Raw genomic sequence first — 17,066 nt, forward strand, 5'->3', positions numbered from 1 at the left:
GGTGCATGAAAAGGATCCATCAGTCAGGGGTCAGTGTTTAAAGAAAGTTGACTAAAGTTAAGAAAGATTTCCTCTTCTTATAGAACTCAGTATCTAATCTTCTCTAAATCTTTGATCTATATGCGATTTCTCCATTTTTGGTAATAATCTGTGACGTTAGAGAATTAACATAACAAGCTTTTTAAAGCTGCTTTAAACATTTGGTGTAAAAATAAATCCTCTGGCACAAACAAAGTGAAACATTTTAAATGTCTGGCAGCAGCTACAATGAATAATGTCAATAAGTAGAAGAAGAGCTGGGACAGACAGAGGAAAGAGTGCCACCTACAGAAATACAAACTACATCAACAGATAATCCAAGGGAAGAAAAAACACCTCACAATACCGTCACTCCCGTACGATTGTCTGGCTGTTCACAAGCCGCACAGCAGCGAGCGCCAAGCGCCAACATAAGAAGCCTTTTTAAGCCTTCAGGCAAGTGTGAGAGATTTGGCTATAAGGGCTGTAAATATAAAAGAAATGTGTCCTCATGAGATGCATTATTCATTCAGTACACTGTACTCTCAGGCCTGATCTTTGTTTTTTTATTGATTTCTGGTTCCTGTGGCGGTCCAGATGCGGCGTCTCATCACCCGCGGCGAGTGGCAGTCGGAGCAGCAGGACACTCTGAAGACCGGCTCGTCCACCAACAACAACGACGAGGAGAAATCTCGGCAGCTGGAGAGAGAGAACAGGGAGCTGCAGAAGATCATCCAGGAGGTGAAGCCGCTACATTATACACATTTGACTTTTTAATTATTATCATAAATAAACATGCACGTTGAAATGCCAGACACAGTTTTTTTTAATTGTATCTGTGTATATACAGTATGTGTGTGTGTGATATGATTGTATGTACGTTACAATGAAGAATGCTGCAGAATAATACACAACGCTGTGACTTGAGTTTATGTTATCATGTTTCCTTTGTTATTATCTCTTTATTTATTGCTTGTTGTTCTTTGTAGGTTTTCTTTGATAATGTCAGCTTGTTTCCATGGTTTGCTTTCACACTGACAGCTATAGAGAAGGGTTATGAAGCATTCATCTTTTATTCAATGTATTGCGGAAGTGTAGCTCCATAAATTCCCTGAAAAAAAGAAAAGACAAGAAAATGGAGTTTCTTCAGTGGGTGAAGTCCCTATTGTACTAATCCTAAAGCCTATAAATAATAAGAATACTCAATTATTCTTAACAATGTCACAAAGTGCTTCACAACAACATACACAATACAATAAAATAATAATAATAATAACATCAAATATAGATTTAATTTTTACAATGAAATAAAAATCATTTTTTAAATAAGAATATTTTAACAGCAGATTTAAAAGCAGTGGTGGATTTAGCAAACCTAATCTCAGCAGGTTAGTCGTATCAAAAATGAGTTATATATTAGGTATTAGTTATCATAGTTTCCCAGGGCCTTCTGACTGTCGGAGCAACAGTGAAAAACCTAAACATATTTGATTTATTATCATATTTGGCCAGTAAAAGCAGTAAACTCTCACATTTGAGAAGCTGGAACGAGCACAAGACTGAAGAATGGCTGATAAATGCTTCTAAATGCTTAATAAAGTAAAGTATGCCCGCTCTACAACAATCTCTCTTCCTCTCGTTGTGTCTTTAGAAAGAAGAGAGAGTTTCGGCGCTCCGCAACCAGCTGGCTGAGCGACAGGCTCTACGCAACCGCCGCCGACCGTCCTCAGGCCAGAATCAGAACCACAACGCCCCGCTGCCCTCCTCCCAGCCGGATCCCAAGTCTCTGCTTCCCCCGCCCGGCTACCCCAACCCCACCATGGACAATCACGCCCTCCCGCCTTCCTTCTCCAACTCCTCTAACCTTTACCCGGCTGACAGCAAGATCAGCCGCAACCACTGTCACAACAGCCAGATCCCACTGCTGTATAAATAAGCGAGGCACTGGGAGAAGGGGGGAGGGTGGGAGGGGGGGGGAAACAGTCGCACAATGCACACACACACAGGGGACACAAAACACAATGAGACACTATGACTTTCACTTGTTTTGACGAGGAGCACAGCCGTGTAGTGACACTGTTTTCAAATACGGCATGGAAGCACAAATAAGTACACGGGGGCGCTTTACACTCGGCAGCTTCGGGTAGAGTCGCACAGGTAACACCCGTCATCACATCACTGTGTTCAACCCATCGACGAGGCACTTGTGACTGGTCAGACTAGCAGCGCTCGACGTCTTTTCCGAGGTCACGTGAACAGATAGATCTCTTAATCATTCCTCGCCCTCATTCGTTAGCTCGTTCTGTTGTGGAGACACCGCGCCGAGGATCTTAAAAAGGAAACATTTGTGTTCGTGTCTTTGTTAAATCGTCTCCACCTTTTGTCTCTCGAGTTTGTCGACTAGCAAAGCACATACAGTAGTGATTTATATTGTTCTGTAATATCTGATCTGTTTCGTCATGGAGTTGTTGTTCAGTTATTTGTTTACTTTTCAGGAGAGTTGTGAAAAATGACATTTACAAAGGGACAAAGCAATGTAAGGTCCTCTGAGGAGCGGCTGAGCTCGACTGTGTGAGATACTGAAAGATGATAACGTGCATTATTGAATAGCCATAATTGAGAAGGGGCCCAAGAGCTTGGCATGTATGGATGTCTGTTGTCAGAGCTGTGTATTAAAGTACAACACTGCATCTTAAAAATCCAGTCCTTTGCTGAATATTAGACTCATTTTAAAGGACAAAATGATCCAAGCTTGCTCATCTTTCGGGACACTTTTGATAGTTTTGCCATTTGAAATAATGTTTTACAATGTATTTTTTGAGATTTGTGTTGTATCTATTTAGCAGTACAGTACAGTCTTAGCCATCAAATAAACCCCTCGTCCTGCATGAGTATTTTGCAGATATCGCCGACTACTGCTGCAGCCATAGTTACTGCAGCTGGTTCTCAACATTTTGTAGTGAAAACTTAAACTTCCATCTTGCCAGAAGAATAGTTTGTACTTTCTGCCTCCTGGAAATGAAAGCCAATTTATATTTCTACAGCAGCAGTGCGGTGAGATGAGGGGCTTCTGCGATGGCTATTTCTGTAGATATTCAGAGAAAGCACAGTTTTTATACACGTCATTCTTGTGAGCCTTTTTTATTTTAAAATGTTTTTATTTTTACGTTTTTTCCATAAAAGACAATCTGGATGCTATCTTTTATTTAATTTAATTATTTCCCATTTTGCTTTTGGGTAAATTGTAAATGTATCAAAGAAGGATATACGTAAAGTAATGTGACATACTGTATTTATTCAGCAGTTAATTTGGATGTACTATTTCATTCATGAGCTATTTCAATATTTTATAAAAGCAATGATACCTGAACAGCTTTTATCAGCAGGTAAAATAATACTTTGTCAGATATTTTTTAAAATATATGTCAGTGCGCACTTTAAACTGAACAAACTATGGTTATTCCACTTTATGTTGCTGGTATTCTAATACATTTGAGCTCAGGGTATGGAGGAGGACTTCAATGAATGAAATAGGCCATATTAATTAACTGTACAGTACCTGGATCAGATAGTGTAACATATGAATGCAGAAATAATTTAGGAAATGTTCTATTATCTTGCACATATATGACAATATACATGGATTTGGGGATATTTGTATTCACTATATCTAAGATCTTAAATGTTAATATATTTCAGAGTATGTGTATGCAAATATATGGGTACCATAAATAAAATAATTGTTTTTCATTGTGTATTTTTGTCCTTAAGTGATACCTTTCGCATTAGTGGAAATACCTTAAACAATAGGGAAATACAGAACTCTGTTGAATAAAACAAACTAATTACAAGAAAGTTTGAATCTCAATATCCTGTGAATTACACAGCAGAGCCGGAGTACACCTTCCACTAGATGTCACCAGTTATTTATTGCTTTTCTGACTTACTGAGACCTTTGAGTAATTAACTCTGTCAGGTTGAGTATATTTGGCAGTGAAACTTGATACCAGGTGGGCCTGCGGGAGTCAAAGAGCAAATAAACCCAGAAAAAGAAATCATTAGACGAAAGTGGAAAGAGGTTTTCAGCAGAATGACCAGCTGCGAAGGCCAGCGGGAATCTCGTTACTGAGACAATAAGCGGATGTTGTGGATAAAAAGAAACGAAAGAAGACAAATGGCTCCCAGTACATCCAAGTACAAGTACATCCGATATTTGTATATTGTGTGTTTTCACATGATTACAATGTGACAAAGCCAGCTATGCTACAGGCCCACACACACTGAATGCAGTCACACATACACACACACACTCCCTCCCATGTCATGTCTCATTCCAGCTGACTAAAGATGAACTATGTGGTAATAGAATGGGGGTTGGTGGTGTGGAGGGGGAGGGATGGTGTGTGTGGGAGAGAGGGTGGTGGTGGTGATGGTGGGGTGTCATTGGGGAAAACCCGCTCTGGGCTGAGGCTTCTGTGGGCCTCAACCTGACACAGCACTCAGCAACAGCACAGAAAAGTAGGAAATTCCCCTCATCTTGTCTGATCTAACAAAGGAAGTATTTGCTGGCTGTGGAGGAATTTCATATCAACCTTTGCCAAAGAAAGTGCGTCCGTGCGTGCATGTGTGCGTGCGTGCATGTGTAAGCTACTGCCCTGGATGGCTGGAGCAGTTTGCTAACTCAACGTTCTTCTTGGTATCTCAGCTATGAAATGAGCACATCAACTTAGTGACCTTGTTCATTTATTTTCTTTTGTACTTTAATTTAATTCATGTGCACATAAAGTATATAAATATAATCTTTGACACCTTATCCCAATAATTTACATATAAATAAATACAAATAAATATATACAGGTTGTAATAGTACGTTATATTACATAATTCTTGAACATAAACCCTTCAGTAAAGAGCTGTGTCTGTATCCGGTACAGCAGAGACAGTGTAGCCTACTACAATCTCAGGTCAGCATAAATAAAAAAAAGGGCCTAAAATAGAAATAATGTTGCAAACTGTTACAGTTTATAGGATTTAAAAACAATCTGCACTGCCTGTTCGGCTACAAGATTTATCTCCATTGAGATTTAAACACTTCTAAATCATCATGAAGATGAATAATAATAATAATAACAACAACAACAACAACAATAATAATAATAATAATAATAATAATAATAATAATAATAATAATAATAATAATAATAATAATAATATAATTTAAAAAACATACATAATGTAAAAAAAAAAAGTTTATACTCAGAACTTATTGCACTGTGCAGAGCTTGGTATCATCTTTGTTACTATCACAGCAAAGAGTCATTTCAAAGTGCAAACACACCAAAGAAAGTCATGCCCTCGTCGGTCTCCAGCTCTGGTAGCTGGTTGGTTTCCGTCCACAGTCGGTCTCCTTTGTTCAGCTGAAACACTGCACCCAGATAAATGGCGTTGTACCATCCCTGTCCGTCTTTGTAGCTGTCCTCTTGAGCAGTGTTTTGGCACGCCGACCTCACCGCGCTCATCAGAGAGGCTTTGCTGCTTATGGCGTCTGTGTAGCGCCAGATCCTGTGGCTGAGAGGTGTGAGGCCTTTTCCCGCTCCTTCCTCGTCGCCATCACTGCAGGACACTCTGAACGATGCTTGGCTGTAGACGAAGTAGAGGCCGGTTTGTGGGATAACGATCTGGTTGTCCACCAATCGGAAGCCGCCCTGAGCGAACGCCTGGCCTTGACCGTTTCTCCACTCCAGCTGGTCTTTCAAACTCTCGCCGTCTTCGTAGCTACCTGGAAAATAGAGCAAGAAGAAGCGTTGTTACAACTTTGAAACACTTTATGTGTATAGAGTTTTCTCTCTCTCTTTATTAATCAACAGGAAAGTGTGATGAAAGATTGACTGAAAACAATGAATAACTTGCGCAACGACTTCCTTATAGGGCGCCTGACTAACAGAGGAAGTTCACACAAGTGAACAAGAATATCACACAAGTGGAAGAAAGAGTCTCTTTTGAACGGCGAGATCATGAGCTCATTGTTTGCTGAGGACCAAATAAAGATTAAGCTATGACTCACCTTCTAAATGGATGGCTGCCTTGGCTTTGCTGCTGATTCGTCTCAACGTGGAGTGGGGATCTGAGTAGAGGAAGACAAATGTGAGCTTGTCTCAAATAATCCACAGAGACTCAAGTAAATCTCACAAAACCCCCTCAGCATTATTTTTTACATAAGCACCCATGCATATAATCACCTGTTTTCTCAGCAGTGTCCGTCTTAAGCGCTTCTGTGTTGCCTGATTGCGTCTGTACGGAGAGAACAAAACAGATTGATTAGAGATATAAACATAAAACTGGGGTTTGTTTGGACAGAATATATAAGATTTTAAAATATCAAAAGACAGAGAAACTCCTTACCATCGTTTCTGGCCTTCCACTCCAGTACCAAGCAAGCATCAGGATGCCTCCTAAGCAAAGGACCACCACGAGAAGGGCCACGGACGCCTTCCATATCCGCTCCGTGGAGGACTTCTTTTCTACCAAAACCACCATCCTCTCCTCAAGAGCCATCTCCACGTCACCTGGTGCTGTTGTGTAGGTCACCATACTGTGCACAGCTCTGATCTAAGGAGTTACTACTGCTCACAGTTTAGAAAAAATCAACCGCACTTGGCTGGACGCTGTGTCTATGTCTTCGGGTGCTTCTAGTGCTCTGTGTTGATACTTCTCTCTTTGTGTTGCTATTGTGTTAAGAGTAAACTTCTGCCAGAGAGCTTGTAGTATTTATGCTGTGGCAGCCACTTCTGCAAAGGGGAAACTCCAGTGATGTCACACTGTAAGTGGAGACAGTGCAAGAGGCAGCAGCATCATGCAGCAGCAGAGCGGCCGGGGCCATGGAGAGAAAAGAGCCGCGGCTGGGAGGGAAAGAAAAGTCACAGAATATTTAGTGGAGTGATACCAGAGCGTGGAACCCAATGGGAGTCACGGTTTCAGGATGGGAAAGTGGTTGGTCTCTACTTTTAGGTTTCTAAAAATTACACAGTGTTGTAAGAACACACACACACATATACACACACACTCACAGACATTCATGCATAAACACAAATACTGTACACACAGAGGCAGACACAAAGTCATAAACAGATATTGAGCTCATTACTGACTTGAGCCACCCACAGAATGTAAGCTCTGTGTGTAACTGCTGAGAGACATGAATACACAGCTCACCGACAATAAGAGGTCAGACCAGATGTTTAGAAACACCACAAGAATGTGTGGATCGCGTAAACAATTCACCTGTTCATCATCAATTTTGGTGAAACTTTATTTACTGCCCCTCTACCGCAATTATAAGCACCATATAAACATTTAGCAGATGGACACGCTATAACGTAGTTGTGATGTTTTTAAGTGTTTATTAATAAACAGTATTTGTCAACAACTATAATTTCTCCTATGAGGACAACTGTGTTTAAGGACCAGTCACCAATTATGGGTGGTCATAGATGTTATAGTTGTCAATACATACATTAATAAAGACTTACAAGACTTACATTTTAGTTTTATGCTAAATCTTTATGTTAGCAGAGTTTATATATAACCTTTATTTGAAATCATGTTTAGTCCAGATCACATTTCACAAAAGTCTGCATAAAAATGTCTATAATAAAGTGAAAATGTAAGATACCTAAAAACAAAAGAGATACATTAAAATATACAGTTTGCTCAAACAAAAACATAAGTAATATATTATAGGTTGTAAAATATCACAAAATAATTCCCAGAATGCCCCAGGATTGTTAATTTCGGAGGTTTTCTCTTCTTTGTTATGACATCGTACTTTTGAAATCCATCTCAATTGCAAAAGAGAAAACTTGGCAACTCTCATCTTTCTGTTTCAGAACTGAAAGTGATGCAACTCAACAAACTCACATGTGATGCTCGAAAACTAAATGTTAAAGTGTATGGGCTTTTCATCACGCATGCCTGACATTACCACTTAGTTCTGTTTTTCTTTACCAGTGTTATTTTTTCTATATATTTTTAAAGAACACTTATGTCATTCAGTTCCCCTTGTATGTGAATGACTTCTCTCTTTTTTTCTTTATGTATCTTGGAAACTTGTAAGTACTCAAATAATTTCCAAATTTCTTTCCAACATGCAAACACAAACCGACCGCAATATGTTGCAGGATGATATAATCGTCATCATCTTCATATGCACCCACATGACACATACACACACACACACGTACACACTACTCACGCACACACAAACAAATACTGTAGGTACAATGGTGCTTTGCATTTCCTCCTGCTCACTCACCCACCAACTCTCGATAGAGAAGATTCCCCGAGTGAAGTTCATGATATCCGGTGACCTTAAACTGTACACTATATGAGCTACACCCCCAATTCTATTCTTTCATAACGACCACGATAGGGTTTAAAGATCCAGAAAGTAAAATGGGAACTAAATGTAACACAGCCACACAAACAAACAAATTACAACTTAGTTAGGGAGAATTTAATGAGCTTTTTCCACCTTAATGTTGTAATGTTGATAGTGGATTCTTATATGAACAGAACAACTCTGTTTCTCGCTCTTTCTTTTTTTTAAATAAATAAAAATGACCATGATTTCTGTCTGAATGTGCTCTGCCATTACCACCTCATTCACTGTCATTACTGTCATGCTGAACAATCTGACGAACCTCTCCAAGCTGACAAAAACACCCACTTTCCCAGTCAGAGGTCATCTGTAATATGTAACTCACAAACTCCCACTGGATTCTGTCATGAGACAAATACCTCTTTTCATGGAGCCGGGGGAATAAAAAACAGGTAACTAAGCCTCCCAAGTTTGAGCCTTCATATCTGGGTGCCCTTTTCTTTTCCCTGTGTGCCTGAATCATTATCAGTCCTCTCCGAATCGTATGGTGACATATCCCCCACATGTAACTCCCCCTGTGATAGCTGGAACACTTTGAAAAATACCTCTTTTGTTCTTTGCTGATTTTGCTCTTGGATTGCATCATGAAATCCCAGGACTGTACGGTCATCACGTTGTGGAGCTCAACGACAATTCCAACAGAGATTACATCAGGGCAAGAAGGAAAGGATGGAGGAAAGATCAGCGGAAGGAGGGGGGGGGGGGGTGCAAAGAAGAAGGAAGTGGAGGAAGGAAGCTGTTGTAGGCAAACTAGAACAAGAGTTTCATTTTCAGATTTGTGTGGTGACACAATCACAGGTGCCAGTTTTTGAAGAAACAAAAAAATAACCACATCAAGAAGGTTTTGGATTCCTTCTCATCATTCCTTCTTCAGTGTTGCCATGTGTGTGTGGGCTTAGGGGGAGATGTAGATGTGTAAAGGAATAAACTGGGCCAAAATGAGGTTTCAGCACAATTGCAAGGTGGCTTCCACCGCCACTCGTTTGTATAGTCTGGTGGCCTACGAGCCTCCGCTATGCCTCCAGGAATGTACGCTTTAGGTGTTTCACTTCCTCGTTTTCCTTTTGTATAAAACCATTAGATTAGGTGCTTATCTGAATCTGAGATTTTACATTATCCAGTAGCCATAAGCATGAAATTAGCTGACTCTAAACTCAAGGTTTACAGGGTCAACAAATCAATTTAACTAAGTGAAAAGCAATCGTTGGGTTTCGTGGGAGAAAGTGTCTTCGAGATGAGTATAGTAATGGTTAGAGGAGGTTAGGAATTTGCTGAACACAATGTGTGTGTGAGCATGTTCTTATTAAATGTTAAAAATCTTTGAAATGTTATATGTATGTGGAACATTTAGCCTGATGAGGCCACTACTTTCAGTCTTTGGTGGGTACTGAGCTGAACTTCTACATCAGTTGTGTTGTGAAGTTTCAGTGGCAGAATCTTCACTGATTTAGTAAATGTATCCTAATTAAAATGCAATAAATGTGTAGGTATTCGTGTCAGAATTAATGGTTGCCACAGCATTTGTGATGCATCAAAAAACAGATAAAGATCCATTGTTTTTTAGAGGATAATTCTGGTTTATTACAATTTGGGTCCTTTTTTTAATAGTCTTTCTTATTATTTCTTATTGGTAATAATAATAATACTGTATTCTTTTTTATTTCTAAGGTCAGGGAACATGGATACATATCTTAAAAGAAGCAAGATGGGGAAAGAAGTACTAAGACAGCTTTTTTAAAGAAAGAAAAAAACACGATAGTCAAACATTTCTTTGAAGATAAAATGAAGGTGAATGAACCTACAGTGCTTTGTGTAGTTGTGCACACACACACACACAGTTTGTTCGGTGAAATGAGGGATTAATACATAACATTGTGGGTGCTCTCACTTGAAATTTAACCTCCACTCATGTAAAGTGATAAATAAAATTGTGTGACTAATCTGTTGGTTTCCAACTTGATCATGATCAGTCTGATCATGTTACCCTGGTAGACTTTGTGTGGTGATATTGGTCGTTACCAAAACTAAGAGCAACAGTAGCATTCACTTGGAGTCGTGTTCGTGTTCAACTGAGGCAGGTAAATACAACATCACCTTCTTTTAAGGCCTAATTTTATCTTCGTCAAGTCCTGAAGGAAATGTTTGGCTCTCTAGCTGCGAAATGCTCCGCTGTGTTCAGCAACTAGTTAGCTAGCTTAGCTCAGACTAGCTCGTAGCTCGTAGATCACCATGGTTACCTATGCTGCACGGCTAGCTAGATTAGCATAAATCAAAACATGCTAACAGCCAGTCATATCACTGACAGAGTTAACAATAAAGTGACACATAATAAAGAGCAATAGCTATCTTTATTTGTAACGTTACTGGTGATAATAATAATAATAATCAGTAGGAGCACGACAAACCACAGACAGCCATCATTGTACGTTTAGTTAGCTATAGGCTATAGCACAATTCAAACACAAGGCATTTCAAAGTGGGGCATAGAAATACATTAAACACAATACTGCATTTAAAAGACAATAAAGCAAAAAGCAAAAGCAGGGAAATCAATAGTTACAGATTGCAGTATGAAGAAATTATGTATGTAATTTATTGGAAAGCCGCAGTAAACAATTATTTATGTTTTAAATCAGCCTATCTCAGGACGCTTGTTCCAGATGAGCAGCATAGAAACTATAAACTTCTTCACCTTGCTTGTTTTTGATCCTGTGAACACTGAGTAAACCTGTCCTAGATGACCTGAGGTGCCCGGATCCTTCGTGACATACAAGTAACTCAGAGATGTATTTTTGACCTGAGACCATTTAGTGCTTTATAGACAATTAATATGATTTTATATCCTTTGACACACATTTTAGACATATCTTGAACTTCCACCACCAATAGAATCTGTCTTGGCTGTGTCTGTGGGAGACAATTTCATTTTGCAGTCACTGTGATTAAGAGACACTTTCAGTGTGCGCAGTACTGTTACTTTGGAGTTTAAGCTCTTTGACATTTGAGTACTTGCAGAACATGCAGACACTTTCTCAGTTTCACATTTACTGTTGGTCTTTTTAGCAGAAGTTGGTGGTAAAGTGCCTTGCTCAGGGTATTCCAATAGTATGGCTTGAGAAGCGGAAATAAATGTTTTCAGATTTACCCAGTTCGTGGGGATTCAAATGTCACATTCCAGTCCTAAATCCACTTCTCTAATCTTTAGAGCATAGTTTCCTGCATTTCATAAATGTAATGTTTGTCAGTGAACATGTGTTGATTTTGCTTTTGCCAATGATGCAGTAGCTGAAACAGTGTGACTTTATCCACAGTTATAACACCTTCATCAGACTGGAAGCATTTTATCTCACTAGTCCAGCTATTAGTTGGTGACTAAAGCAACAATAAAACAAGCTAAAAATAAATACATACAGAAAATAACACAATAAAATACAGGAAGTACATCCTTTCATCATGACATACAGTCAGCTGATTGATCATTTGGGAATATCATTACAAGACAGAGGAAGCAATGATAGATGTTTTCCTTTCTCTTGCAGTATTGCATGCAAAAGCACGTCTTACACATAATAACAATAGCTAATACAAGCTGATATTATCTAATGGTGGCGTGCATGAGACAGGAAGTGTGAGTGTTTACACTCACACGCAATCTGTATCTTAACTTGTAATATCATGTCCTGTATATACACTGATGAGATGAGATGGCTTGACTTGAATAGCTTTTTCTGTTCTAAACTAAGATGGTGAACCAGGTAAACCCCATAACTGCTAAATATCAGTATGGCTGTGTCCGAAATCACTCCCTTGCTCCCTCATTCCTACAATACACAACCAATAGTTTACTCAATACTGAGCAGCAAATTCAGATTTCAGACACTTTAAATGGATGTACAGTCGCTTTCTGTTCCATTGTGGAATTTTTGAGGGCAGTGTATATTTACAAACTTGCACCACTGTGCTTAAGAAATGCCTCACTTAGGTCAGACAGAAAAATACACATTATGCACAACATTATCCATAACTGGTTATATGCACTCAACATTGAGTCTAAGAAAAGTCTAGCACTTAGTACATGAGAGGGAGCAAGCTGCCTCCAAGGAGTCGGATCCGAGGGCGTTTCAAGTTCAAATATGTCTGTGGATGTTGGGGGAAACTCTATGACTGATGTTGCACCAAATATGTGGCTTCCTGTTCCAGACCTGCTGCTCCTACATGCTCATTGCAACACTTAATTAAAGTTGTGCAGCGTCATCTACTGTATGTGTGTGCAATGTTAGCCTCAGGGCAATAACATGAGTAACACTACTGTTTGTGTTGGAAGTTTCTTTTCTTTTTTTAATACTCTTGAGGTTTCTCAGGCATCCATAGTATGCCTGTGTGGTTTGTGTTAAGTTTTAAATGGACTAGATGACTAGAATCAGGCTGTATAATGTGATCTGTGGAAATAATGGTGAGCGGGTCTTTCATGTCACCTCTTTTGGAGAAAGGTGGCACCACCATGTGGTCAGCTGGGAGCTCACAGTGCTAATACAAAGTCAGAACATTGACAGCTTTCATATAAAACAGCTTTTATTACTATTTCATTTCTTCCCCTCCTTACAATCAAACCACAGCAGTATGATATTACATTTCATAAATTACACAGAAACATTGCAGTGAAAAAAAACATTCAACATTCATGCCCAATCACAGTTTACATTAAACTTAAAATGCAGCTAGCTTAACATTTTACAAGACCACCAAACGCCACACAATTTCAAGAGTCAGGACCACCTGGCATACTTAAAACTAGAGACTTTTGTTTGGTTGGATTGATACAGTAAGTATTTTTGCCAAGATATGTTTAACCTTTATTTGAATTCTTTTGATCAGTAAAATGTGTAGTTAAAACCTTGATGGAGCTTTTAGCATTTTAGTGTTACATGATTTACTACCCTGCAAAAATGTACATTAAGTATTTGTTAAACATCACGGTAACCCTGTGCATTTGACTATTGTTTTGTATAAAATTGTAAGAGTTAAATATCCGGGACAAAATATTGAAAGAAAATAAAGGTGATTAACAGCATTAATACATACAGTATAAGTACAGGTCTACTAATAACATACCAGTCCAACCCCAAATGATTCTCTCTTGTATGGTAACAAATCCTGCAGACCTGCAGTGCTAATGAAGCTGATAGGCACCCCAGAAGGTCAGCCCGTTGTCTGTTAGAAAATCATCTGTGATATCTAAGCTGACACTGTCTCCCTCCCTGAGGCTAACAATCTTGGCCACCCACACAGAGCCCACTGTTGTCTTCGGAAAGCTTCCCTGAACCAGTATTAAGACGCTTTTACCATTTGTGGCATTTCTTTTCAAAATCACAGATTTAGTTTGACTTTTCTTGGTCTGACAGAAGTAGACCTGGGCGTAGATGAGGTAGAGGCTGCTCTTCGTGCAGTGGATGGAGTCCTTACGCAGGACGAGCGAGCAGGAGGGACAGCTGCTGGGGGAGACTTGCCAAGAGTCATTCACCGAAGCTGTAAGAGATTTGGAAAGCTTTTCTTGAGTTGCTCAGCTTTACAAACACTTTCATCTCACCTCAGATTGCAGTTCTATTATGTACCGAAGCCCTTTGAAACATTCACTTCAAAATTTGGACTAAAGACATCAGGTAAACAGAGTTCATCTTAAAATTAATGGCTAATTTCCTTCTATTTTGGTAAACTGACAAACTGTCTGATGGCTGCTGCTTTGGGCTGTAATTATGCTATAAATTGGGGCAGCCCAGATTACAGCTCTGCTTCGGGTTTGTTGAGGTTTTAGGAAGCCACTTCACAGAGGAAAAAGGCAGTGTGGTGGGAGGAACACAATGCATGAGACTGGAAACATGACAGGGCTGTATGTGTATCTCAGACTGTGTGTGCATGAAGATGAATTGTGTGTGAATGTGATTTATGTTTAACTCTTATAATATAATAGTATAATATAATAGTCGGCAAATACACTGTATACTGTTCAAGTGTAAAAGTAGATAAGGTAGAAGTACAACTTTTTAGATGTACAAACAATTGCTGAAACATGTGACATCACTTTTTCCAACTGAGCCCCACCAACTTTAAACCGTTGAGAGAAACTAAATACAAAAACCTTTTTAACTTTGGCAGAAAAATGTGAGTTCATGTAGGACCCAATCACTAGTAGCGAGAAGCTGATTCAGAAAATGTGTTTTCAGGGCTTTAATGATGAAACTTGACGGGACTCTAATAGACCCATTGAGATCTGTTTCTGTGTCAATCTCACTTAAAAATATCAGTTAAAGAATCCAAATCAGGAGTAACGCTGTTGTTATTTACTCTCTGGTGCAGCCGCTTCTCTTAAATCTGCCGTGTCATCATTTGCTTCACTTCAAAGACTTCCTACGTTTCTCAGAATGACTTTCAGCAGCTTCCAGAGAGTCTGAACTTGTTGCACTTGGCATCTGTAGGCGTCGAATGCCGCAGCATTTTCTTATGCAGTAAAAGCACAATGACAGTAAGAGAGCTCAGTAAAAAGTGAGAGTTAGGCCTTGTTCTCAAAACACATCTTATATTGTGGGCAGCTGTGACTTGAAAGTGTCATCTCTGTCTCTGTGTGTGAACATTGAATGTCTGTGTAAAAGGACAAAGAACACACTTAAATGTTTTAGGCACTGACAACAAAACCTGACACTGACTATTGATGGTTTTTACTTGACACCTCATTCTTTATGGAGGACTTAAGAATATAACATTTTAGATTTGCCCTCAAGTTTATAAATACCACGACCACAGACAGGAGTAAAGTAGTAACTTAGACGCTTACTATCTACACAGCTATCTAAAAATACATGTCATAATCTCATAATCATCAAAACACATCAATTTACCTCACAATCTGAATAATAACAAGAAGAGGAAGTGAACTCACATTTGATTAGCTGGATGTAGGAGAAAGATGATCCTGAAAAGAAAACATAATTTAAGGGTTATTTGATGTGGAAATGTTCAGAGTGCATTTTACTTTTTGAGTTATCCCATTCATATATTTCAGTTTGCTGTAATTTATTTTTAAAAGTTTGAGATATTGGTAGTAAAATAAAATAAAAAATCTAACTTACCAATTGACTTTAAGGGAGCCACGTCCTAGAAAAGATAGAAAATCATAATAATCATCCTCTTGTTACTTAAACAATAGACAGGTTCAGTGAAAATGTCTCCAAAATATCAACTTTTCCATAAACCTGGTGGGAAATGCACATTGTGTAGCTGATCCATTGGGTTTTGGGAGGGTTTTATAAATTAGGAGAATCTTCTCAACCAATAAAAGAACATGTAATCCTTTAATTTATCTGGAACATATTCAAACTTTGTGGTACTTTTTGAGGTTGTAGTCTGTGGTGATGTTTGTCTTATATTGTAAAGTTACAAGTAGACTTGAACGACACTGATGGCTGATGTCGGTGATCGTCTGTCGGCCTTGTTTTTGCGGTGTGGCCCTGCCGACAGTCTTCACGGCAGATTCATCACGTTGAATCGGCAGCGGAGACTGACGGCAAAATAAATCACTCTGATTGGCTGTTCAGCTTTAGCGCACCAGTGCACGAGTAGAGAAACGGAAGTGAGGTATGCAAACAAACGACTTGAGTGAAGAGGGCACACACAGCAGGCGTTTATTGTTCACTTTCATCTTCTCTGAATATAAGATTTTACAACATCTGGAATGAATTGAAGGCTGATCATGATGAAAATGAAAGGAAAACACTATTTTGAGAGGTCTTCCGGTTGCCTCGTTTGAAAGAGAAATACAGACTACCGCCCCCTGCTGGTGTAGAGAGTTATTGTCACTCACGCAAGCGCAGTACATACGCGCTTGTTGGCCGTTGGCTGTAGTCATGTAGCCAAGACAAAGGTGAAATGAGGCGACACAGCTTTGTCGCCACTAGTACTTTTATGTCGGCTTGGTGTGTCAGGGTCTTGAGACACCGAGGACTATTTCAAACATAGCTCTGGTCCAGCTGCTAGATCCCTACGCTGCTATCTAGAGGCACACACTGGGAGTCTGGACTTCACTTACAGCAACAAATTTAACTTGTAAAAACAAATCTCTTTGAAATACAGACATAGATTAGACAGCTTTGTTATAACATAAAACACATTGGAAAGGCATGCATTTTAAAATGTAATACAGTTATAATTTAAGTTACACATTACTTATGGTTTGTATGTGACATGAGAATTACATGAGTTCACATGTGATGGCATTCAATTACAAAAACACATGGCGTTCATTCATGTGACGTGAGAAAAAGCATGCAGTCTAACATAGTAGGTCCGACTGCATCAGCGTTCAGTCGTTAAGTAAACTGAGTGTAATAGATGACACTTAAAGCAGCCACCTGAGCAGTGAATATGAATCTAAATGTAATCTTCTCTTCTCCTGTGACAGATGTACTGACCTCAGTTGACTTTGGTTTGATTGAAATGAGAAGCACAGCCATAACCACCATGGCCACAGTGAGGATCCCACACCACACCTGCAGCAGCAGGTACTTATGAGAGGACCTTGAATGTCCCTCCATTCTGTCAAACACACACACACACACAT

At 39.3% G+C, this 17,066-nt stretch overlaps 2 protein-coding genes across 2 annotated transcripts in view; one reads left to right on the forward strand and one right to left on the reverse strand.

The window, feature by feature from the left end:
* gabbr1a (gamma-aminobutyric acid (GABA) B receptor, 1a) overlaps positions 1-3,773 on the forward strand; it is a 59,471-nt gene extending 55,698 nt beyond the window's left edge. The window contains exons 23-24 of the mRNA XM_029450863.1: positions 616-759; positions 1,670-3,773. Of these exons, the coding sequence (XP_029306723.1) occupies positions 616-759; positions 1,670-1,954 (429 nt within the window). The 3' untranslated portion in view covers positions 1,955-3,773. The remainder of the gene's footprint in view (positions 1-615; positions 760-1,669) is intronic.
* A 1,006-nt stretch (positions 3,774-4,779) lies between these two features.
* On the reverse strand, positions 4,780-6,743 carry tnfb (tumor necrosis factor b (TNF superfamily, member 2)). The gene is made up of 4 exons (XM_029451468.1): positions 6,421-6,743; positions 6,258-6,309; positions 6,083-6,142; positions 4,780-5,797 (listed from the first exon to the last, which is right to left on the reverse strand). Exons 1-4 carry the CDS (start codon positions 6,607-6,609, stop codon positions 5,340-5,342), a joined length of 759 nt encoding a protein of 252 aa, XP_029307328.1. The 5' UTR covers positions 6,610-6,743; the 3' UTR covers positions 4,780-5,339.
* Positions 6,744-17,066: the final 10,323 nt, after the last annotated feature.

This window comes from Cottoperca gobio, chromosome 16 (assembly GCF_900634415.1).
Source record: "Cottoperca gobio chromosome 16, fCotGob3.1, whole genome shotgun sequence".
NCBI classification, from domain to species: domain Eukaryota; kingdom Metazoa; phylum Chordata; class Actinopteri; order Perciformes; family Bovichtidae; genus Cottoperca; species Cottoperca gobio.